This window comes from Molossus molossus, unplaced genomic scaffold (assembly GCF_014108415.1).
Source record: "Molossus molossus isolate mMolMol1 unplaced genomic scaffold, mMolMol1.p scaffold_m16_p_2, whole genome shotgun sequence".
Classification (NCBI taxonomy): Eukaryota; Metazoa; Chordata; class Mammalia; order Chiroptera; family Molossidae; genus Molossus; species Molossus molossus.
The window spans coordinates 129,896,485-129,922,007 of NW_023425355.1; the positions used below are offsets into that span (position 1 = coordinate 129,896,485).

At 41.3% G+C, this 25,523-nt stretch overlaps 1 protein-coding gene and 1 pseudogene across 1 annotated transcript; both read left to right on the forward strand.

The window, feature by feature from the left end:
- The first annotated feature begins 5,708 nt into the window (after positions 1 to 5,708).
- Positions 5,709 to 6,159, forward strand: LOC118635626 (SCAN domain-containing protein 1-like). The gene is given in 2 exon segments (XM_036270288.1): positions 5,709 to 5,843; positions 5,845 to 6,159. Coding segments are annotated over 2 exon segments (450 nt in total).
- A 9,151-nt stretch (positions 6,160 to 15,310) lies between these two features.
- LOC118635524 lies at positions 15,311 to 25,314 on the forward strand (annotated as a pseudogene).
- Positions 25,315 to 25,523: the final 209 nt, after the last annotated feature.

Below are 25,523 nucleotides of genomic sequence, written 5' to 3' on the forward strand. Positions count from 1 at the left end.
TGGGCTGTTTCTAGATCTTAGCTATTGTAAATAGTGCTGCTATGAACATGGGGGTACATATATTCTTCATGATTAGTGTTTCAGGCTTCTTAGGATATATTCCTAGGAGTGGGGTCCCTGGGTCAAATGGCAGTTCAATTTTTAATTTTTTGAGGAAACACCATAGTGTTTTCCATAGTGGCTGCACCAGTCTACATTCCCACCAGCAGTGTACTAGAGTCCCCTTTTGTCCGCACCCTCACCAACACTTGTTGTTTGATGATTTGTTGATGGCAGCCATTCTGGCAGTCGTGAGATGATACCTCATAGTCATTTTAATTTGCATCTCTCTGATGATTAGTGACGTTGAGCATTTTTACATGTCTCTTGGCCATTTGTATGTCCTGTTTGGAAAGATGTCTGTTTAGGTCCTCTGCCCATTTTTAAATTGGATTGTTTGTCTTCCTTGAGTTGTATGAGTACTCTACATATTTTGGAAATTAACCCCTTATCTGATGTATCATTGGCAATTATGCTCTCCTATATAGTGGGTTCCCTTTCCATTTTGATGCTTGTTTCTTTTGCTGTGCAGAAGTTTTTAGTTTGATGTAGTCCCATGTGTTCATTTTTTTGTTTCTCTTGCCTTAGGCATTGTATCGGTGAAAGTTCCGCTGCGTGTGATGTCTGAAATTTTGTTGCCTACATTTTCTTCTAGGATTTTTATTTATTCACGAGTCACATTTAAGTCTCTTATCCATTTTGAGTTTATTCTTGTATATGGTGTAAGTTAGTAGTCTAACTTAATTTTATTGCATGTAGCTGTCCAATTTTCCCAGCCCCATTTATTAAAGAGGTTGCCTTTTCTCCACTATATGCTCTTGCCACCTTTGTCAAATATTAATTGAGCATAATGTCTTGGGTCACTTTCTGGGTTTTCTGTCCTGTTCCATTGATCTATCTGCCTGTTCTTATGCCAATACCAGGCTGTTTTGATTACAATGGCTTTGTAGTATAACCTGATATCTGGTATTGTGATCCCTCCTACTTTGTTCTTCTTTTTCAAGATTGCCGTGGCTATTCAGGGTCTTTTTTGATTCCATATAAACTTTTGGAGTACTTTATCTAGTTCCATGAAATATGACATTGGTATTTTAATGGGTATTGAACTAAATCTATAGATTGCTTTGGGTAGAATGGACATTTTAATTATGTTGATTCTTCCAATTCATAAACAAGGTATATGCTTCCACTTTTTTATATCTTCCTCTATTTCTTTAATAGAAACATATTTTAAAAGAAAAAATAAGTATACAGTATAAGGATACTATGCGGTACCAGTTGATCAAAGGAAGACAAAGAGATGAATGATAAGCAAGAAATGAGTGAAGCCTCCAATAATACAAAAAATGCCAGGTCTTGATGTGGATTTTTCAGAGCTTTCTTAAATCCATCTGTTCTTCATAACATTAACCTATGGTCATAATTCTCAATCTCCAAATTTCTCCCTTTCTCCCATTTTAGTTTCTCTCTTTCTTTTATACAAGACTGAATAATGTTGAGCTGCTGTGAATTGCTGAGTTCTGTTTAGTTCCTGGTATAATTGGAAACAACTGAATTTGAATAGCAATTTGGTTTTCACATCTTTCATTTATTAACATTCTTCAAAATATAGAAAGTAAAAGGGTAAAAACAGTTTTACATAATATAGAGAATGTCAAGAACAGAAAATAATGAGGACAAAAAAAAGAAACTGAATAAAAATGAGTGCAATTCTTTCTACAGAGTTTCATTTTATATATCTGTTTGAACTGATGTATATTTCTCATCTGAAGCAGTGTTAATCCATAAATATTATAAATATAGGGTTTATCCATTTAATAAATAGACCCAGTGATTATGTAACTAATGTTCAAAAAGAGATAAAGCATTTGCTTTGGTCTCCAGTTAAAATATAAGTATAGCAAAGGAGCAGATTTGACTTGCTGAAGTCCATATATAAATGGTTGGGCGTCACCATATGCAAAACTAATATCTGCTGCTCCTGGCACACAGGTGTGTTCAGTTTGTTTTAAGTTCACCATTCTGTATGGACATCAGAGTTCAACAGAAAAGGTATTTTTAAACTAAACTACAGACCAGCCAGTGTAGCTCAGTGGTTGAGCATCGACTCATACACCAAGAGGTCGCCAGTTCAATTCCCCATCAGGGCAGATGCCCAGGTTGTGGGCCTGATCTCCAGTGGGGGGCATGCAGGAGGCGGCCAGTTGATGTTCTATCTCTCTCTCCCTCTCCCTCTCTCTAAAATCAATAAAGATAATTTTTCTTTTTAAATTAAACTACAGGCCCTGGCCAGTTTGGCTCAGCAGTTAGAGCATCAGCCTGCGGTCCAGAGAGACCCAGGTTCGGTTCCCACTAAGGGCACGTACCTCGGTTGCAGTTTGTCCCCGGCCCTGGTTGGGTTGTGCGGTGGCAGCCACTCGATGTGTCCCTTTCATGTCAATGTTTCTCTCTCTCTCTCTCTCTCTCTCTCTCTCTCTCTCTCCCCTCCCCCCCTTCCTCTCCCTCCCTCCCACTCTATCTGAACAAAAAATGGAAACATTGCCTTGGGTGAGGATAAAAATAAATAAATAAATAAATAAATAAATAAATAAATAAATAATAAAATAAAATCTACCCTAAATTAAACTACAGAACAAGTTAAAAACTAACACCAAGTCATTTTCTTTCCTGGGATTTGGCTATAAATGTACTTATGAACTAGCTATGCAGTGGTCAAATACAGGGGAGGATTAGCAAAACAAATCCAGAAAGTTTAAAAATCCACTATATAGAAAATGCTTCCTGCACTATACAGAGCCTTCTTGTGTACAAATGGGTGGAAAGAGTGGTGTGTATTGTCCAAGGCACATAAGGTCTTTGCCATCTCTTACCAGGTTTGGAAACCTTCAAGTGGCTCTTTCGTCCTGGGTACCAGATCTGCAATCCTGGTTACTCCTCTCTGTGGTTCCGGGACCAGGCTCTCAGGTCAAAACGCAAGGGTTTAAGTACCAGCTCAGCTACTTACTAGCTATGCAACCTTAAGCAGGTATTGAACACCCTATCCCAGCTTTGTCATCTATAGAATGTAGACAACAATAGTACAGTATCTACTTCCTGGGATTGTTGCAAAGAATTACATGCCTGGTACCTAGGAAGTGTATGATAAATGTTCATCATTATCATAATTTCCATGTTAGTGGTTCAATATATAAGACATGAATAGCCCTGGCCAGTTTGGCTCAGTGGTTAGAGCGTCGGCCCATGGACCAGAGAGTCCCGGGTTCGGTTCCCGCTAAGGGCACGTTCCTCCTTTGCAGTTTGTCCCCGGCCCTGGTTGGGTCGTGTGGGTGGCAGCCAGTTGATGTGTCTTGCTCACATCGATGTTTCTCTCTCTCTCTTCCCCCCTCTCTCCCTCCTGCTCTATCTGAAGATAAATGCAAAATGTCCTCAGGTAAGAATAGAGATTAATAACTAAAATAAAATAAAGATATGAATAACTGAGAGAAGAAGAAATAGCAGCTGATTCTGCTCAAATTGCTTTTTCTTTCTTACTTTTGTTTTTATCCTTACCTGAGGACATTTTTGTATTTATCTTCAGATAGAGTGGGAGGGAGGAAGAGAGAGAGAGAAACATCGATGTGAGAGAGACATATCAACTATCTGCCACCCACACGACCACACCAGGATCGGGGACAAACTGCAACCGAGGTACGTGCCCTTAGCAGGAACCGAACCTGGGACTCTCTGGTCCGTGGGCCAACGCTCTAACTGCTGAGCCAAACCGGCCAGGGTTCAAATTGCTTTTTCTATAAAAATAAAACATTTATGGCTGAAGTGTTCATGGGACAAGGGCACTGATGTTTGCAACTTACTTTAAAATGTGCCAAAAGCCCTGGCTGGTTTGCCTCAGCGGTTAGAGCATCAGCCTGAAGACTGAAGGGTCATGGGTTTAATTCCCAGTCAAGGGCACGTACCGGGGTTGCAGGTTCGATTTCCAGCCCTGGTCTGGGTCACACGGGAGGCAACCAATCAATGTGTCTCTCTCACACCAATGTTCCTCTCTCTCTCTCTCTCTCTCTCTCTCTCTCTCTCTCTCTCTCTCTCTCCCTTTCCCTCTATCTAAAAATCATTGGAAAAATATCCTCAGGTGAGGATTAACAACAACAAAAAACAAAAATAAATAAATGTGCCAAAAGCTACATTGATGGATGGATATGAGGATCAGTAGGTGGATAGATATGTGATAAAGCAAATGTACTGAAACATTCATTGTAGGATCTAGGTGGTGTGTGTGTGTGTGTGTGTGTGTGTGTGTGTGTGTGTGTGTGTGTGTGTTCACAGCACAATTTTTTAATTTTTATGTATATAAATGTTGGAAAAACAAAAGAAATCTGTACAATTACTAAGTGTAAGCAGAGACCCTGTACTGTACAACTTTAAGTTAAATATAAACACCTAATTATGTATTTTTCTTTTCTCTCTAAACTTAAGTGTTGTACTTCAGTCTCTCTAATTTCAGAAAAACCTTTGCTTTCACCCTAAATCCTTCTGTCTTGTCAGATGTTCCAATGCTTCTTTGTCATTCTGTTTATGAACAGATTTTGTGTTCAAAGGCTTTTTGTACACGAAGTGACAAGAACCACAAAGCCCACCCTGGCTTGTCTTGCCCCAAGAAAATAAAAGGAGGGATGTGGGGCCCTTTCTCTGTTTTAACAGCCCAATGGGCATAATCTAGTTATCCCAGAGCTCTAAGTTGTTTGTATTTAATCCATCCCTTCAATTAAGCAAATTCTAAGGCAATTTAATTGCAAGAGAAATGTGGTTTATCTTTACTCAAAATTCTATCATTGTTATCTCTTTTTTTTTTTTTCTCCTTACCCGAGGACATTTTTCCATTTTTTGTTCAGATAGAGCAGGAGAGAGACAGAGGAAGAGAGAGAGAGAGAGAAACATCGATGTGAAGGGACACATCGAGTGGTTGCCACCTACACGACCATCCAGGGCTGGGGACAAACTGCAACCGAGGTACGTGCCCTTAGCGGGAACCGAACCCGGGTCTCTCCAGACCGCAGGCCGACGCTCTAACCGCTGAGCCAAACCGTCCAGGGCTGTTATCTCTTTTTATAAAGAGCTTCGTACTTGGTTCATTATTGTTTGGACCCACAAAAGGAGAGAAATCTCTGGCAGACACAGTTGTTTTGCCTCCTCCACAGCCCTTCCCCACCTTCTTCTTTGCTTACCGGCTCCTAAGACTAGATACAGGCCAAGAATGAAAGTGGAGGCGTGGTGGGATCCAAGGGAGTTGTGCTGGACTTCCCATTTCTCTCAGTCAAAATAAAGTGATTGGAAGCTGAAAATGCACACTAATTTTTATCAGCTATGGATGCTGTGGCAATAGTCGAAGATGTCCCCAAATTCCTTGCCCTCCCATCAAAAGAAAGGATCTCCATGCAAGACTGGAAACACAGGCTGAGAAAAATGAGTCTCTGGTTTTTCCAACATCTGTAATAAAAAACCTATGAGGAATACAAGGTTGGGAATGGCTTTTAGGTAGTTGGGCAGAACAGTGTGCCACAGGTTTTCTCGGAGTCGGTTGTGGGGCGTCTGCTCTGGTGGTGAGCTACCCCTGTTTTGTTCGCCCACCCTCGGAAGTGGCAAATGTGCAGCAGTCTGAGTCACCCTCTTCCAGGATGGAGACTGAAGGAGACCCAGAGACACAGAGAAATAGAGAAGTCCAGAATGATCCAATAATGTCACCACTAAATGAGATGATGGCTAAGGAGCCAGAAGATGTCCTAATAGCAACTCCCCAGGCCCAGGTTCCAACGAGAGCCTTCTGGGCATTCACCAGAGAGCCTCCTTGAAGGCTGTGTCAGAGATGTTGACACAATGCCAGGGAGGAATCCTCTCAACCCTGCAGCCTTCAGGCAGATGTTCAGAAAGTTCTGCTATGAGGATGCAGCCTGGCCCACAGAGGTCCTCAGACATCTCCTGGGTCATGCTAGGCAGTGGCTGAAACCTGATATTTACACGAAGGAGCAAATTGTGGAAATGCTGGTGCAGGAGCATTTCCAGGCCGTCCTGCCTGAGAAGCGGGCTCAGGTGCAGAAATGTCAGCCCAGGGTCAGACTCACTGGCTAAGTCTCACTACTTACTTCTTCTTCAACTTACTTGTGAGATGTAACCAAAGGTTCTCTTTGTTGCAAGTTCCTACAACAGTCATGGGAAATCTGAACCTTGGTTGTCTTTTTGTCTTTGACTAGTTGTAATAAGAATCAATCAATCAAAACCCATGTCTGGATCTCTTTTTTCCGGAGGCAGCTCTATTTCCTGGGACTGTGAACTCCAGGGGGAGTTTCTTTGCCCTCTTTTTAGGACAACCAACCTTGCCCTGGCAGGTTTGGCTCAGCGGTTGAGCATCGGCCTGCGGACCAGAGAGTCCCAGGTACCAAAAAAAAAAAGACAACCAACCTGCTGCTTGTTTTTTCTCTACTGAACGTCTCCTTTTTTGTACTTTGTAACATCCTTTAATATATTGCTTTTATGTATCCAAAGAGGTAATTGCTTTAACTTTCAGAATTCTTTATTCTTGCTAGGTGGTATGAGTGGGAGTTGCTGTAACCTGACCAGTAATTCATTTGGGATGTCCTTGAAATACTCTAGTTTGGTTCTTAATAAAAATGCTGTACAGTTTTTAAAAAAAGAATTCTCAGCCACAACTATCTTCCTAATAAGTACCAAATCAAATGACCAACTTATTGCCCTGGCCGGTTTGGCTCAGCGGTTAGAGCGTCAGACTGCAGACCAAAGAGTCCCTGGTTCAATTCCAGTCAAGGGCATGTACCTCAGTTGTGATTCATCCCCGGCCCTGATCAGGATCGTGCAGGAGGCAACCAATCAATGTGTCTCTCTCACATTGATGTTTCCTTCTCTCTCTCTTTCTCCACCCCCCCACTCCCCCACCCCCGCCATCTGAAGATAAATGGAAAAATATCCTTGGGTGAGGATTTTAAAACAAGAAAACCTATTGGTAGAGGGGTGAGAAAGAACATAGGTTTATTTTGCTACCAGATGACCATTTGAGGGCTAGTGATTTATCAACACCTGAAAATAATTTCTAGTCATGTTATATAACTCACAACGTTTTTATGATGATGCTTTGACATCAATGCCTCTCTCTATCTGAATTTCTTTTTACAGTTTTGTCTTTGGTTTTGCTTTATTTGAGATATAACATACATACAGTATAGAATATGCTCTATTTCAAGTGTGCAGCTCAATATATCGACATATGTACACACCTGAGTCATCACCACCACACCAAGATCTAGAATATTTTCAGCATCCAGAAGGCTCTCTCATGCTCCCTCTCAATTAACACCCACCTTCAAGGATAACCCCTACTCTAACTTCGGTTATAATCTGTTACTTTTGCCTGTCCTTGAATTTCATATTAATGATTTAAACAGTATTTAGACTTTTGTGGCTGGCTTCTTCCATAATGTATGTGAGAATCAGTAGGGTTTTTTTGTATATTTGTTTGTTTCCTCGTTTGGAGTATTTCATTATATGTACATCTTATAAAGTATTTATCCATTCTCCTATTGATGTGCATTTAGGTTGTTTCCAATTTGGGGCTATTAGGAGAAGTCCACTGTAAACATTCTTATAATGCATGTCTTTTGATGGACATGAGCAATCGTTCCTCCTGGGTATATATCTAAAAGCAGAATTTCTGGATCATGGCGTAGGGATATGTTCAGTCTTAGTGACACTGCCAAACCATTTTGCAAAGTTGCTATATTCCCCTATTTGGTTGCAGTTTCTAAGGCATTAATATGCTCTCTGATGCTACCTCTTCTCACCAAAAGAGTACCTTTAAAGAGAAGACTTAAAACACAATCTTTCCTCTGTGATTGGCCCCACATCATCCTTTCAGCTTTTCTCTGTTGCTCTAACTCTGAAGGCCAGCTTAAAGGAACCTACACTAAGTGAATATTTAAGGCTGTCTCATGACCTAATAAATTATAAGCAGGTAAAAGGCAAATGATTTATAGGTCCATTTTCATGTCATCTCATTTCACAAACTTGAGTAACTCTTTTCTCCTCCTTCGGTTCATGCCTTTGTGGTTTAAAGAAATGAATGCAACTAAACTATGAGCACGTTGTGAAAATAAATGAGTGAAGTTCTTTAGGCTTCCTGGGGACAGGAAGGAGGATGGGAGGAAACTGTTACAGAAATGTAATCATTATTGTAATCGGCCTGCAGTGCTATGAATAAGTCATAATTATCTTACAATCTGAGCTAATGCTGTGATGCTTTCTCTTGTCATGTCAACATGTGCATGTACATATCAAGTAGAGCCACGGAGCTGCTCCAATGCTGAACACCCCAAGCCCCCACTATGCATGCATATTGACCTTACAATCCAGGAAAATATTCAATACCCTCAGGACTATAGGAGCGTTTTTACCCACAATGTCCTCATCTTTCCCTGTTCAAATCACTGCCGAATTTTTCACGGAAACCTCCATAGAGTTCAACTGTAAAAAATGACTGATTTACATTGGATGGAAACCTATTTCTGACATTTGTGCAGGTGCATTCTTAAACTTACACAAATTCAAGGGGGGGAAGTGTCATATTCTTGTGCATATGGATGTCCCCAACCTTATCTCCATTTCATCATGTGAGCTGTTAGAGAATATTCCCCTCCACAGGAAGAAAAGAAAACTAAAGCAATAAAATAATGAGAATGAAATTTACAAAACGTTAATATTCGTGAAGTGGTCTGCGTTAAGTGTGCTAAATTGAGTGTCAGCAGCTTCATTCTAGACCAGTTATTTTGTCGTTCCAAGATTTTTTCCTAAAACACATCCAGGGGTAATGCTAAACCAAGGGCATGTGAGGTAATTTTTGACAGATTAAGTGCTCCCTGGGACCAAAGCTCAAGACCCCCTCAGATGCTCTATCTCTTCAGCACCAAGACTTGGATGACACACAGTCCTTATTGGACCCCTGGCCAATTCAATGAGAAACTCTGGAGGAGGAAGGGCCCAGACACTGCTAGTTTTTTTTTCAAGCTCTCCAGGTGATTCTAATGTACAGCCAGTCAGATTTGAGGATTACTGCAGTCCATCCTGCCTTGCACCATGGGCAATAAGAGAAAGGGAGCATCACCTAAATTGTGATAGCCACATTCAGAAAATTACTAATGGGATCTGCTTAATTCTTAAATGCACTGATCAAAGGACAGGGTGGAATGCTAACTTTCAGTAAAGCAAAGCATAAAACAGGTTGAACACTGAAACATTTCACCCAAGTCATGCTGCATCCAAAGAAAGAGAAAGAGGAAACAAAAGAAAGAGAATCAGGAAGAGAATGACAGTGGCAGGCAGGGCAGCCAACCAGGATGCTCATAGGGAACATAGTAGAAGTTCTCAGGGCACATCCCAATGTTCACCATTTTGATGTGGGAATTTGGAATGGCTCTGATATAGCTGCTTAGCCAGAGACCTGATCTATCTGAGACCATGTGTCTTAAGAGAAGACAAACCAGTGCAGCCCCCCACAAAAGAGTGTATTTGTGTGTATGTTGATGCACTTTCTGAATAAAAGAAGTTGGAAAGTTTTGTGTCCCCATACCAGAGGCAGAAATAAGAGATGGCAGGAGAAATGGAGAATATCCTGGTATTAGTTCTCCAACTGGCCCTAGGAGACAGAGCCTGAACTCCAATCAAGAGAATAAGTGCACCCTGGCCAGTTTGGCTCAGCAGTTAAAGCATCAGCCTGCTAACCAAGAGGCCTGGGTTCGGTTCCCGCTAGGGGCATGTACCTCAGTTGCAGTTTGTCCCCAGCCCTTGTTGGGGTTGTGTGGGTGGCAATCATTCGATGTGTCTCTCTCACATCGATGTTTCTCTCTCTCTTCCTCCCTCTCTCCCTCATGCTCTATCTGAAGATAAATGCAAAAATGTCCTCGGGTGAGGATAAAAAAAAGAGAGAGAGAGAAGAAGTGCAAGGAAAACTGAAAGGACCATTTTAATTAAAAATTCTATGACTGTATATCTTAAGAAAATATTTTTTCTCTTTCACCATAATGCCTGTTGGAAACTTCTGAATCAATTGGTGAATAAATCATAAAATCTTCTCCTGCCTAAATTCCATTAGCAAAGAAGATAATAGAATCAGAATAGATGAAAAGAAAAATATATCTTTGGTGGGAGTGGTAAATACCACTATTCTACTGTCACATTCTTTTTTAAAAAAAAATATGTTTTATTCAACAATGAGGTATCACCTCACACCTGTCAGAATGGCCGCCATTAATAAAACATCAAACAAGTGTTGGCGAGGGTGTGGAGAAAAGGGGACTCTAGTACACTGCTGGTGGGAATGCAGACTGGTGCAGCCACTATGGAAAACACTATGGTGTTACCTCAAAAAATTAAAAATTGAAGTGCCATTTGACCCAGTGATCCCACTTCTAGGAATATACCCTAAGAAGCCTGAAACACCAATCAGAAAGAATATATGTACCCCCATGTTCATAGCAGCACTATTTACAATAGCTAAGATCTGGAAACAGCCCAAGAGTCCATCAGTAGACGAATGGATAAAAAAAAAAGCAGTGGTACATATACACAATGGAGTACTATGCAGCTGTAAGAAAGAAAGATCTCTTATCCTTTGAGATGACATGGAGGGACCTGGAAAGTATCATCCTAAGCGAAACAAGCCAAGCAGAGAAAGACAAGTATCATATGATCTCACTTATTTGTGGAATAAAATGAACATAACAGCCTGAGTTATTGCGTAGTCCCAGAGACGTGGAAGTAGGGTATAGACTAACAATCCCCAAAAGAGGGGGTGGTGGGGGAGAGATAAACCACAGAACTTATATGCACGTATGCATGTATGCATGAACCATGGACATGGACAACAAAGCTGGGGACAGGGCAGGGAGGGAGGGGAAGTGGGGAATCAGTAGGGGAAAAAGGAGAAACATCTGTAACAAAAATTAATTAATTAATTAATAAAAAGAAAAAGAAAGTGCACTCTCAGAGCCAGAGAGGAGCTAGCTTACATGGTCAGAAGTCTCCAACCTTGGCCCCTGATTGGCCTGCCTTCATGCAAATGAGGACTCCAAATCCTCACACTTTGATTGGTCCAAAGGCACTGTCCTGATAGGTCAGAATAGAGTCACTCTGGTCAGAACTGTGGAGCTCCAATTGGATGGAGAAAGGCTCCATCCTATTGGCTAAAATAGGACTCCAGGAACTCCTTCGTAAGGGCTGGCTCAGATGGCAGAAACAGAGTGCAGGCAGGCAGTTCTAAGAGGCTTGCCGTTTAGCACAGAGGCTTCTGCACGAAGTGCAGTTTGCATAAGAGGCCCCTGTGCAGAAACGGCTGCCAAGCTCTGCCTTTATTTGAGCCCAGTTAGCCACCAGGAGCCTTCTTATGTGTCTTTTTTTCCCTCGGGGTTCACACTCCTAATAAACACCTTGTTTCCCACTGTTAGAATTTCAATCTCATAAATGAAGCCACCTGCATTGGGCTTTATTTGTTGCCCAAGCAGTGGCCTCTGTCGTGCACACATTAAAAAATGTGAATCCTAAGGGAATAATCAGCTCATAAAAATGCTAGCAAACAATTAGAGGTTAGGGAGCAAATTCCAGGCAAAGAGCCTGACTCTCAAGGTCTCCGTTTAATAACTTCCACTAAATACAATTTAGACAAACTTATACTTGTGGTGTTCTAAACAGGGCCATCCATGCCACACTGAAAAAAAGTCAAAATGTTCTACAACTTACTGAAGTTAAAAGGGAGAAAAAAGCTCTTTTTTCCTACTGAGTTTCCCTTTTATTTTCTCTTATTTTAAGGACATAGATATTTTCAAATACTTGGCACTTGATCATAGTAGAAAAAAGAAGTGACCATTTTTTAAAAATTACAATCATGAAAAGATACACATAAACAATCAAAGTTTTACTTTAACATTATGTGTGGGGGTCCAGACCATAGGACCACCTTGCAGGCAAAACTACTTTATACCTACCTGGTCATTAGCATGCCTTGATAATTAGAATCCTTTGGATGAGATCCAAGACAGAATTCCATAACCAATTCTATTTTAATATTCAGAGCACTAGAGAAGTGCCAATTTGTTTCCCAAAACAAAAATAAGAGCCACCCAGGGGCTCTACTTTCTAAATTAAATCATATTTAATAACCCCCAGCATATCATTTGTATAGGCCAAAACATTATTGCTATCCCATTGAGATTTAGAGAGAAAAGACATGGAAAGTTGCAGTGCAGCTTTGTTACTAGCTGGGTTTATGCCCAAAATACTGGTGCAGAGCTCTTGTACCCAGGATAGAGAGCACTGTTGAGGTTCAAGGTCCAAAAAGGGTCTCTATCTGCCCCAAATCCACATGTGAGACAACAGAATGAAAGAGATAACCTGGCCTGCAATGCCCGGTACAAGAGGGCCAGGCTCTGACCCAGGTAAGGAGCAAGCAGAAGAATGCAAAGGTACTGCCCCAGCTTTGAGTCTGACCTCTGGATAAAAAGACTCCAGAAGATGGGATGCATGAAACATCCTGGCCAACCTGGAGGGTCCAGACAAGCCAAATATTGGCTTCAAGTAGGGTTTCCACATACTAACAATGCTATCACTAAGGGGGCAATGTGCAGTATGTCCATGAGCATGCTGGTGGTGGGAAATTGGCCACATCAAGCTGACAGAGACAGCCAAAGGGGCTGGAGAAATTGAGATCTAGGCATCAGGATTCAAATCCTGAGTTTCCCACTTACCAACTTTGTGACTTGGCCAAGTTAACTCTCCTGAGCCTTGATTCATCATCTATAAAATGAAGCTGATAAAAGGATCTACATCTTTTGGGTTAAATGAGTTAAAACTCTTAATGAATGGTCCGATGCCTGGTATATAATAAAAAGTCTCAATGTAAACTATTGTTATTTACAACTTTTCCCAGTGATTTGAAATTATTACCTTTAAAGCCAGAAATGGATTACAGATTAAAAACAGGACATTAAAAAAAAAAAAAATCAGTGATGGTGGCGATGAGATTGATTGGGCTGGAGATGAAACAACACAAAATAACATATTGGAATCAAATGAATCTTTCTTTAGCAATTGACAGTTCATAAAATGAAAATAATGTACCTCAAATGCTCTCACGACATCATTTACAGACAATAAAATGGTGACTGAATTTATTATAGGCAGTAAGTAAGCTTTTATCATGGTAAAACAATGCACAAGCCATCAGCAGAGTTGAAGCAGTGAAATTTTTAAAAATAGTTCTGTGGTCCTTGGCAAGTTATAACATCATTTTGAAACAACACACGGTGAGCATAAAAATAAGGCTCTTGGTTCTTTCAGCATAAATTAAACAATTTAATGTTATTGAAAAAATTATGCAAACAAAATTTAAATTTGATTATATAAATACACAGGATCTTTCAAAGCAAGATGTCACAATGAGCACAAAGAAAAGCTTACTAAAAGAAGTAGACAATTTAACAGAAAAATGGCCAAAGATTTAATCAGGCGCTTCACAAAAGAGGATATCCAAATGGGTGTTATAAATGTAGGGAAAAGGTCCCCACTTAGTCATCAGGGAAATGCAAATTAAAACTGTAATGCTACCGTGGCTGGTTTGGCTCAGTGGCTAGATTGTCAGCCTGCAGACTGAATGGCCACAGGTTCGATTTCGGTCAAGGGCATGTACCTGGGTTGCATGTTCGATCCCTGGCCCTGGTCAGGGTCATGTGAGAGGCAACTAATCAATGTGTCTCTCTCTCTCATCAATGTTTCCCTTTCTCCCTCTCCCTCTGCCTCTCTCTCCTCCTTCCCTTTCACTCTATCAAAAAATCATTGGAAAACTATCTTCGGGTGAGGATTAACAAAAAACAAAATTAAAAAAAATTGTAATGCCATATTGCTAAGATCCACAGAATAGCTACAATGAAAAGACTGACAATACCAAATGTTGACAAGGGTGTGGAGCAACAAAAACTCTGCTACATTTTGGGGGCGAGAGTAAATTGGTTCAAACAATTTGGAAAACTCTTTGTCAATATCTACTGAAGTTCAACTTAAGAATTGTCTATAAGACACCTCTCCAAACAGGACATACAAATGGCCAAGAGACATATGAAGAAATGCTCAACATCACTAATCATCAGAGAGATGCAAATTAAAACAACAATGAGGTATCACCTCACACCTGTCAGAATGGCCGCCATCAACAAATCATCAAACAACAAGTGTTGGCGAGGGTGTGGAGAAAAGGGGACTCTAATACACTGCTGGTGGGAATGCAGACTGGTGCAGCCGCTATGGAAAACAATATGGTGCTACCTCAAAAAATTAAAAATTGAACTTCCATTTGACCCAGTGATCCCACTGCTAGGAATATACCCTAAGAAGCCTGAAACACCAATCAGGAAGAATATATGTACCCCCATGTTTGTAGTAGCACTATTTACAATAGCTAAGATCTGGAAACAGCCCAAGTGTCCACCAGTAGACGAATGGATAAAAAAGCTGTGGTACATATACGCAATGGAGTACTATGCAGCGGTAAGAAAGAAAGATCTCTTATCCTTTGAGACAACATGGAGGGACCTGGAAAGTATTATCCTAAGTGAAAGAAGCCAAGCAGAAAAAGACAAATACCACATGATCTCACTTATATACGGAATATAATGAACATAACAGTGTGAGGAATACAGAAGACCCAGAAACATGGAAGTAGGGCACAGACTGACATCCCTCAGAAGAGGGGATGGGGGGTGGGGGGGTGGGAAGAGATAAACCACAGAAATTATATGCATGTATGCATGACCAATGGACATGGACAACTAAGCCGGGGACAGGGTGGAGAGGGGGTGGGGGGGGGTGCCAATGGGGTAAAAAGGTAAAATATCTGTAACAAAAAAATAAATAAAAATTCATAAAAAAGAATTGTCTATAAGGCAGCAACTTCATGCCTATTTATATAGCGAACTGAAATGCATACAAATGTCCACTGAAAAAACATGTACATGAATGTTTATAGCAGCACTATTCATAGTTGTCAAGAGTAGGAGACCACCCAATGCCCATCGATAGAAGCATGGATAAGAATATTGTTGTATACTCACGCAATGAAACATGATACAGTAAGGAGAATAAATGAACCACAATTACACAAAATCACCTGATGAATCTCATGAACAAAATGTTGAGAAAAAGAATCCTGCCACAGGGACTTTCGGTCAAGATGGCAGGTAGGTAAATGCGGTATCGACTCCTCCCACAACCACATCAAAGTTACAACTAAACTACAGAACAACCATCATTCAAAACCACCTGAAATCAAGCAGAATGAAAGTCCAACAACTACGGAATTAAAAAGGAATTAAAGCAGCAGCCACACCAAGACTGGTAGGAGGGGCGGAGGCAGACGGGCTGCTCCCACACCCACGTGTGGCGGATAAAAATCAGGAGGACACCTCGGCTGGGAAGGTCCTCCCTGAGGACTGAGGGGTCCCCATCCCACACCAGGCGCCCAGCTCAGGGTTCCAGTGCCAGGAAGAAAAGTCCCCATTACTTCTGGCTGGAAAAAACAGCGGGAACTGAGGCTCAGGGAGACTGAGGCAGCTGGAGCCCCAGGCAGCTCCTTAAAGGGCCCGTGCACGGACTTTTCAGACTCTCTCCCTCTAAGCTCAGAGAGAAAGCAGCTTGAGGGGCGCCAGAGCCACAGAGGAAAGAACTGACCTGTTTGGCTTGGAGCGAGGGCTGGAGAGGGGGCTTTCTCTGAGACAGACATGCTGTCGGAGGCCTTTGTTCCTTTGGTGAGCCCTTCCCTGGGGCAGTAGACAGCCGCCATATCTGGGACTCCAGCAACCTGGCTCACACTGGTTGCCCCACCCTGGTGACTCCCTGAGGCCCCGCCCCACCCAGCTTTCAGGCCCACCCAAGCTGTTGCCAGTTGCTTTACCATGGGATTGGCCTGTCTTGGATTCTGCTTCAGGTTTTCCTAAATTCTTTCAAACAGCACTTGGTCTCAGCTAGCCCCATACCTCTCATTAAGTAATATATAGAAGCAGGCATAGGGAGGCAGCCAGAATGAGGAGACAAAGAAACAGGCGCCAAGTGAAAGAACAGAACTCCAGGAAAAGAACTAAGCGAAATGGAGATAAGCAACCTATTAGATGCTGAGTTCAAAACACTGCTTATAAGGATGCTCAATGAACTTAGTGAGAACCTCAGTGAACTTAGTGAGGGTCTCAAGAGCAAAAAAAGGACCAGTCAGAAATGAAGGAGGCACTAACTGAAATAAAGAATAATTTACACAGATTCAATAGTAGAGTAGGTAAAGCCAAGAAGCAAACCATCGATTTGGAATATAAGGAAGTAAAAAATACCCAATCAGAACAGCAAAAAGAAAAAGAATCCAAAAAAATAAGGATAGTGTAAGGAGCCTCTGGGACAACTTCAAGCGTGCCAACATTCGCATCTTGGGGGTGCCAGAAGGAGAAGAGAGAGAACAAGAAATCAAAAACCTATTTGAAACAATAATGGCAGAAAACTTCCCTAACTTGGTGAAGAAACAGACATGCAAGTCCAGGAAGCACAGAGAGTCCCAAACAAGATGAACCCCAAGAGGCCCACACCATGACACATCATCATCAAAATGCAAAAGGTTCAAGACAAAGAGAGAATCTTAAAAGCAGCAAGAGAAAAGCAGTTAGTTGCATACAAGGGAGCCCCCATAAGACTGTCAGCTGATTTCTCAAAAGAAACTTGCAGGCCAGGAGGGAGTGGCAAGAAATATTCAGAGTGATGAAAAGCAAGAACCTTCAACCAAGATTACTCTATCCTGCAAGTTATCATTTAGAATCGATGGCCATTTAAAGAGTTTCCCAGACAAGGAAAAGTTAAAGGAGTTCCTCACCACCAAACCATTATTATATGAAATGCTGAAGGGCCTTTTTGAAGAAACAGATAAAAAATATGAACAAACAAAATAGCAATGAATACATATCTATCAACAATGGAATCTACAAACAAAATGAACAAGCAGAACAGAAACATTCTCATAGATACAGAGAACATTTTGTTGGTTGCCAGATGGGAGGAGGGTTTGGGGAATGGGTGAAAAAGGTGAAGGGATTAGGAAGTACAAATTGGTTGCTAAACTGACAAACCTCAAAGGGAAGGGGGGTTGGGGGGCGGGAAGAAATAAACCAAAGAACTTTTATGCATAACAATGGACACAGACAACAGTGTGGAGAAAGGCAGGAGGGGGTGGGAGTGGGGAGGAGGGGGTCAATGGGGGAAAAATGAGGAACATCTGTAATACATTCAGCAATAAAGATAAGTTTAAAAAAAAAAAAAGAACTCTGCCGCAAAAGACAATGTGCTGTATGATTCCGTTTCCATAAAGTTTAAAAGCAGACAAATCTAGTCAATGGTATTAGAAATCCAGGATAGTGGTTATTCCCTGGAAACAGAGACTGAGGCAGCACAAACGCTACCTTGGGTTCTGGTTACACTGGTTTGTTCACTTCGTGAAAATTCATTAAGCTTTTCAGTTATGATTTCTGTACTTTTCTGTATGTATGGCAGATTTCAATTATAAAAGTTCACATTTTTATAAAAAGTACTTAGTAGGCCCTGATCTATTGATATTGCAACACAGATGGAAGTTCCATGAAGGGAAGGGGTATTTGTCTTTTTTATTCACTGATGTGCCATAAGCACCTAGAACAGCACCTGATACATAGTAGGTACTCAATAGATATTTACTGAATGAATAGTACATAAGCCAACTGCTCCAAACATATGATTTGTACCATTATCTGAAATAACTGGAAAAGAATCCAAGAATGTACATATCTGATGAATCTGTTCGAAGGCTGTTATGTGAAATCCACAATTCACCTGCATAAGAGTATGGATTTGTGTATTTCTCCTCTTTGCCTATTTTTATATGTTCTTCCAGGTAACTATTAAGAAGATTTTTAGTGTATAAGCCAGTTATCACTTATTCAACAGAAATTTAAGTCTCTTTAAGTATGTTGCTAAGTTTTCATTTATTATCAAAATGTTAATAATAAAGTAGTAAGCCCTTTAGTGAATAAACTGGAGAAGTAGGGACTTTGATCAATGTTGTGCCATAACATTTTCAACTACGGTAGTTCTTATTCTATTTAGACAAGCTCTAAGCATTATTAAGATGTCAGCATCTTTCAAAATAGAGCTGAATAATGCCATACAAACTGTCAATTTTATTAAGGAGCAGACTTTAAATTACAGACTTTACAGAGGTGTTTGTAATTACATGGGCAGCAAGTATCATAATTTCCTTCTTTATAATGAAGGCCAATAGCCATCTCAAGGCAAGGTACAAGTACCAATTTTTCAAATAAAACAAAAAATTGGTATTTTTATGAAGGAATTTGCTTCAGAGACATATTTCTGTTCCCCCCCCCCTTTCCTTTAATAATGGAACGCCTGGTTTTTGGCTGGAACCTTTTCCTCCTACCCAAAGACTACATTTCCCAGCCTCCCTGGCAGCCAGGTATGACCATGTGACAAAGTACAAACAATTGAGATGTCAGTGAAAATGTTATGTGCCTTGCCCTGGCTGGTTTGGCTCAATGGTTGGCATGTCAGCCCATGGACCAAAGAGTCGTGGGTTTGATTCCTGGTCAAGGGCATGTACCTTGGTTGTTGGTTCGATCCCAGGTCAGGGTCATGCGGGAGGCAACCAATCGATGTATCTCTCACATCTATGTTTCTCTCTCTCTGCCCCCCTCCCTCCCTCGCTATCTTAAAAAAAATCAATAAAAAAAATATCCTCGGGTGAGGATTCAAACAAAAACAAAAATGTTGTGTGCCTCTTCTGGGTCATGCTTATAAGAAGAATGGGTGTGTTGTCCCAATGTCCCACATTCCCACTGTCTTAAGTATGGACTCATAATCGTATTAGACCATGACTAGAAAGCCCAGTGTTAAGGTTGGCAAAGCAACAAGGCAGAACATGCCTGGAGCTCTGAATTACCTTGAGGCAGACAGCCACTCTTCTAGCCCTTGACTGTCATCCTCTGGATCATTACATGAAAGAGAAATAAATTTCTACATTGTTTAAATCACAATGTGGTGGGGTCCTTTTGTTAACTCCACTAACTAAAAAAGTCCTGAGATAGCACGTAATACACTCACTTACATAGCTTTGTTTCTCATTTCTCTACTCTCTGAATGTGGTAGGCAGAATAATGGCCCCTGACATTTCTCTGGAACCTGTGAATGCTACTCACATGGCAAAAGAGACTTCGAAGATATGATTAAGGATCTTGAGATGAGATGATCCTGGATTACCCAGAGGGGGTCCAATGTAATCACAAGGGTCCTTATAAGAGGGAGGCAGGAAGATTAGAGTCAGAGAAGGTGTGATAACAGAATCAGAGGTTTGGGAAACACACTTCAAAGATGGAGGAAGAGGCCAAGAGAAAAGAAAAGGCAGCAGCCTCTAGAAGCTAGAAAAGGCGAGGAGACTGATTCTCCTTTAGAGCTTGTAGGAGGAACTAAGCCCTGCTGACACCTTAAATTTATCCCTAGAAGACTCATGTCAGACTTCTGATGTCCAGAACTGTAATAAACTTAAGGCAATTTGTTGCAGCAGCAATAGAAAACTAATACACTGAATATGGTTCAGCCACATGGGTCTCTCAATTTATCAAACACACCAAGCTCTTTCATGCCTTAGGACCACTATCCTTGCTGTTCCCACTGTCTGGGAACTTCTTGCCATCAGGGCTCATCCTAAATGTCACCTTCCCTGCCCACTCAATCTAAAGCAGTCACCCTTATTCTTTCTTACAGTATACTGTTCTTTTCCATCATACAATGCTATTATTTGCAAGTATTTTTTTTCTTTATTGATTTTAGAGAGAGAGGACGGGAGAGGGAGAGAGAGATAGAAACATTGATGAGAGAGAACATCGATTGGCCACCTCCTGCATGCCCCCCACTGGGGATCGGGCCCACAACCTGGGCATGTGCCCTGACCAGGAATCGAACCCACAACCTCCTGGTGCATGGGTCGAGGCTCAACCACTGAGCCACACTGGCTGAACAATTTTTGCAAGTATTTACCTAATTTTTTGTTTACTTATTTATTATTCATCAACTCTACTAAACTGTAAGTTCCATGAAGCTAAGAATCATATTTATTTTCTTCATCATTTGTGAACTGTAGACCTGGCATGGATATCCTATTAGCATTTGTGTGGGGTTTTCTTAATTCAATTTATTGGGGTGAAATTGGTTACTAAAATTATATATCTTTCAAGTGTACAATTCTATGATATATCATCTGTATACTGTATTGTATGTTTACCACCCAAGATCAAACATTTATTAAATGGATATTTAATATGTCCAGCAAATCAGTTTAGCAATAGAGATATAATGTTACCAAGTTTAAAAACTAAAAATAAATGCCAGAAATGAAACTAAAACAAAATATAGAGTCCTCAACAAGAACAAAATATCCTTGATTATTTTGAAAGTTTGAAAGAATAAAAAAAAAAAGGACAGTGACAGGTCAAAGATTCCTTTGAACGATATCAGAAATTATGCCATCAGGCCCTGGCCGGTTTGGCTCAGCGGTTGGAGCGTCGGCCTGCGGTACAGAGAGACCCGGGTTCGGTTCCCGCTAAGGGCACGTACCTCGGTTGCAGTTTGTCCCCGGCCCTGGTTGGTCATGCGGGTGGCAGCCACTCGATGTGTCCCTTTCACGTCGATGTTTCTCTCTCTCTTCCTCTCTCTCCCTCCCGCTCTATCTGAACAAAAAATGGAAAAATGGCCTCGGGTGAGGATAAAAAAAAAAAAAGAAGAAATTATGCCATCAGATAGATTTTAGCTGGCTAGAAACTCACTCACTGTCCAAATTGTACACTCAATGGTTGAAAAAAATATGTTTTTAAGTATTGCTAATAATTAACTTTGGAACTAAAATGTCTCATAATTCTTCTTACAGGATTCTACATGAGCTGACATTCAGATGAGTCACAAGACTCTATGGCAAGCTATTACAAAATATTACCATTTGCAACTATTTATCTAAATAAGATTTTTAATACTACATAGAAAAGCAAAATACAAAAGTAAATTGTAAAAATACAAAAGTACTGAAAGCAAGGTCTCAAAGAAATATTTGTACATCTCTGTCCATACCAGCATTACTCATAATAGCCTAGAGGAGGAAGCAACCTGAGTGTCCATCAAGGGGTGAATGGTTAAATAAAACATGGTATATGCATACAATGGAATATTATTCAGCCTTAAAATGGAAGGAGACTCTGACACATGCTACATGAATGAAGCTTGAGGACATTGTGTTCAATTAAATAAGCCAGTCACAAAAAGACAAATACCATATGATTTCACCTATGTCAGGTAGATCAAAATATAAATAGTGATGGTCTTTGTTGTTTTTGGTATCTTCCAAATTTTATACAATGACTATGTATTACCTTTGTCATTGGAAAGAAGAACATACTATTAAATAAGAAGCATTTGCTCAATAATAATGAGCACCCCATGACCCAGATTGTGATCTCCAAATACTATTTCCTACTAAAGGGAACCAGAACTTTCTGGAAAAATAGCAAGGACAGGAGATATATAAGAGAAGCCTGTATCATCTTTGTATATCAGGAAGCAAGGAAACTATAATAATCCTGGTGTTGTGTCAAAAGAACTAGGGCACTAACATGAAGAATCTCCGAGAGCAAACTGGCAGAGCCTAGCCCAGCTAGAGAACCGGTGCAAACAGCTATATGAAACCATAGCTACAACCACTTGACTCCAGGCAGAGAAAGCCTTGGTTGAATTCAACAACAGCCCTGATTGCCTGAGCAAGTGCCAGCTACTCCTTGAAAGAGGAAGTTCATCGTACTCCCAGTTACTGCCAGCTATATGCCTCACAAAGCTTGCATCATGCACCAACAACCCTCCACCAGCAAATAGACATTCAGAACTATGTCTACTTTGCCATTCAGCCAAAGTTGGCAACTTTCGTGACACAAGCACTGATTCAGTTATATGCCAGAATCACAAAACTAGCCTTGTTTGTCTGTCAGAATGATGACTATGTCTTCAGAAATACAATCACAGATGTCACAAGGTATTTACAGAATAGTGTTGAATACTGCATCACTGGCGTCACAATTTTATCTCAGCTAACCAATGAAATTAATCAAGGAGACACCACCCATCATTTAACCAAACACAGAAAAATAGCCTCTTCTTTCCAAGATTCGTCGTCATTTGATATCTTCACACTTTCCTGCAATTTACTAAAACAGGCTCCAGGAAAGTATCTAAACTTGAATGATGAAAGTCAGCATAATTTGCTTATGCAACTGCTCAAACTCACTCCTAACTGCCTAAACTCTGATTTCATCGGCACATCTACTGATGAGTCCTCAGATGATCTGTGCACAGTACAGATTCCCACCAGCTGGAGATCAGCATTCTTAGATTCTTCAACTCTGCAGCTGTTTTTTGACTTGTATCAGTCCATATCTCCTTCATTTTCATCTCTGGTGTTATCCTGTTTAGTACAGATTGCCTCAGTTAGAAGATCCCTGTTTAACAAAGCAAAGAGGGCTAAATTTCTCTCTCATCTTATTGATGGTGTTAAACTAGAAATAGCCACAGTTTATCAGACTCAAACAATTACTATGAGTTTTGCAGACTACGGGCCTGACTGAAGAGTAACTACCAACTGGGGAAATTAGTAAAGGTGGAAAACTACCCTGAGGTTATCTGATTGATAGCTAACTTCACAGTGACCACCTACAGCACTGGGAATTTGCCCCAAATAGTGTGCACCATCTCCTGAGCCTATGGCGGTGGTTGGCAGCCTCTGTGCCATATGTGAAAGCCACAGAGCCCCACATGCTAGAAACTTATACTCCTGAAGTCACCAAAGCCTACCTTACATCCCATTTGGAATCTGTGCACATCATACTGAGAGATGGACTGGAAGATCCTCTGGAAAATACAGGTCTGGTCCAGCAGCAGTTAGATCAACTGTCTACCATTGGGCATTGTACATACGAGAAGACGTGTGCCCTCCTCATGCAGTTGTTTGACCATCGGCCCAGTCCTATGAGGAGCTGCTGCAGAACACCAGCACAAGCCCAATGGATATTGCAGTGCAGGAGGGAAGGCTAACATTGCTGGTTTATGTCATTGGTGCAGTGATTGGTGGCCGGGTCTCTTTAGCCAGCACTGATGAGCCACATGCTATGGATGGTGAGCTTGTCTGTCGGGTGCTCCAGCTGATGACCTAACAGATTCTCAGCTGGCTCAGGAGGGCAACGAGAAGCTAGAACTGGCCATGCTGAGATGGCTGAACAGTTTCATAAATTTTTTTTTTATCCTCATCCGAGGACATTTTCCCATTTTTTGTTCAGATAGAGTGGAAGGGGGGGAGAGAGAGAGAGAGAGAAACATCGACGTGAAAGGGACACATCGAGCGGTTGCCACCCGCATGACCCAACCAGGGCCGGGGACAAACTGCAACCGAGGCACGTGCCCTTAGCGGGAACCGAACCCGGGTCTCTCAGGACCCCAGGCCAACGCTCTAACTGCTGAGCCAAACCAGCCAGGGCCAGTTTCATAAAATTTACATTGGGGACGAGATGAAAAAATCCTCTAAGCTGTACTGTTGACTCTTGGAAGTTCTGGTTTGAATGATGAGATCATGGTCCTAAGCATCTTCATAGGAAACACCATCACCAACCTGAAGTACTGAGGTCACTGTGAACCAATCGCCTCCATGACACGACAGCTTCTCAATGACCTCTCCATTGGATACAGTAGTATAAGGAAACTAGTGAAGCTTAGTGCAGTACAGTTCATGCTGAATAATCACATGAGTCAGAACTTTTCATTTTTGAATATTAACAATTGGTCCAACCTGACAGACATGTGGTACCGAGCTACCTTCTATATAGCACTTGGGCATCTCCTCATGGTGGATTCAGGAGAAGATGAAGATCAGTATGAGCAATACATGCTGCCACTCACAGCAGCGTTTGAGGCTGTGGCCCAGATGTTTAGCACAAATAGTTTCAATGAGCAAGAGGTAAACCGAACTCCAGTTGTCCTGGTAAGAGACCTGAGAGGAACAGTTTTCACCTTCAATGCCAAGAGCAGCTTCATGATGCTATTTGAATGGATATACTCATCCTATATGCCATGTCTCCAGAAGTCAGTTGAGGTATGGTACCATGATCCAGCCTGTATCATACCTGTGCTCAAACTGATGACTGAATTAGTTCATAATAAATCCCAACGACTCGTTTTATGTCTCTTCCCCCCAATGGCATCTTACTCTTCAGAGAAACTAGAAAGATGATAACAATGTATGGCAATCACATCCTGACACTAGGAGAGGTCTCAAAGGATCAGGTCTATGCACCGAAGCTCAAGGCCATCTCTATCTGCTTCTCCATGCTGAAGGCTGCTCTCAGTGGGAATTAAATTAATTTTGGAATCTTCTGTCTCCGTGGAGACAATGCCCTGGACAATTGCTCTCCAGACCTTCATCAAGATGCCCCTCTCTATTCCCCACAGTGATCTCCTGGATTACCCTAAGCTCAGGTAGACTTTCTATTCACTACTGGAAGTCCTGACATAGGACCGCAACTTGATTGCAACCCTGGAATCTCATGTCATCATGTATATTCTTTCTTCCATATCTGAAGGACTTATGGTACTTGACCCCATGGTATGCACAGGCTGCTACTCCTGCCTGAACCACATTATGACATACTCTTCAAGGACCTGTTGCATGCACCAAGAAGAGGACAACACCCCTGAACCAGGAGTGACTGCTTTATGCATATCATGCAGTAGCATCCAGAGATGATCCAGCAGATGCTGTCAACAGTGCTGAAAATCATCATCTTTGAAGACTGTAGGAACCAGTGGTGTATGTACCAACCCCTACTTGGCTTAATACTTCTTAATGTAAAGTATGTTTCTGACCTAAGGAACAGTATTATGAATAGCCAGCCTCCAGAGAAGCAGCACGCTATGCATCTGTGTTTTGAAAACTTGATGGAAGGCACAGAGAAAAATCTTTTAACAAAAAACAGAGATAGATTTGCCCAGAACATGTCAGCTTTCCACCGAGAAGTGAATGATTCAATGAAGAATTCCACTTAGAGTGTGAATAGCAATAATATGATGAGCTGACACAGAAGAATTCCATTTATGGTGCAAACAGGAATAACACGATGAGCTGACACCTCCTTGGACTCTACTGTACAGAGCAGCATCCCTTTGGTCTGGCCAACAGGGGTGAACAATTATAAGAGAAAGAGTTTGGCTAATCCTGGCTCCCTCCTCCAGGGGTGGGAAGAAAATGGCAAAGCTCAACTAGCCGTTTCCCCACAGAATAGGGA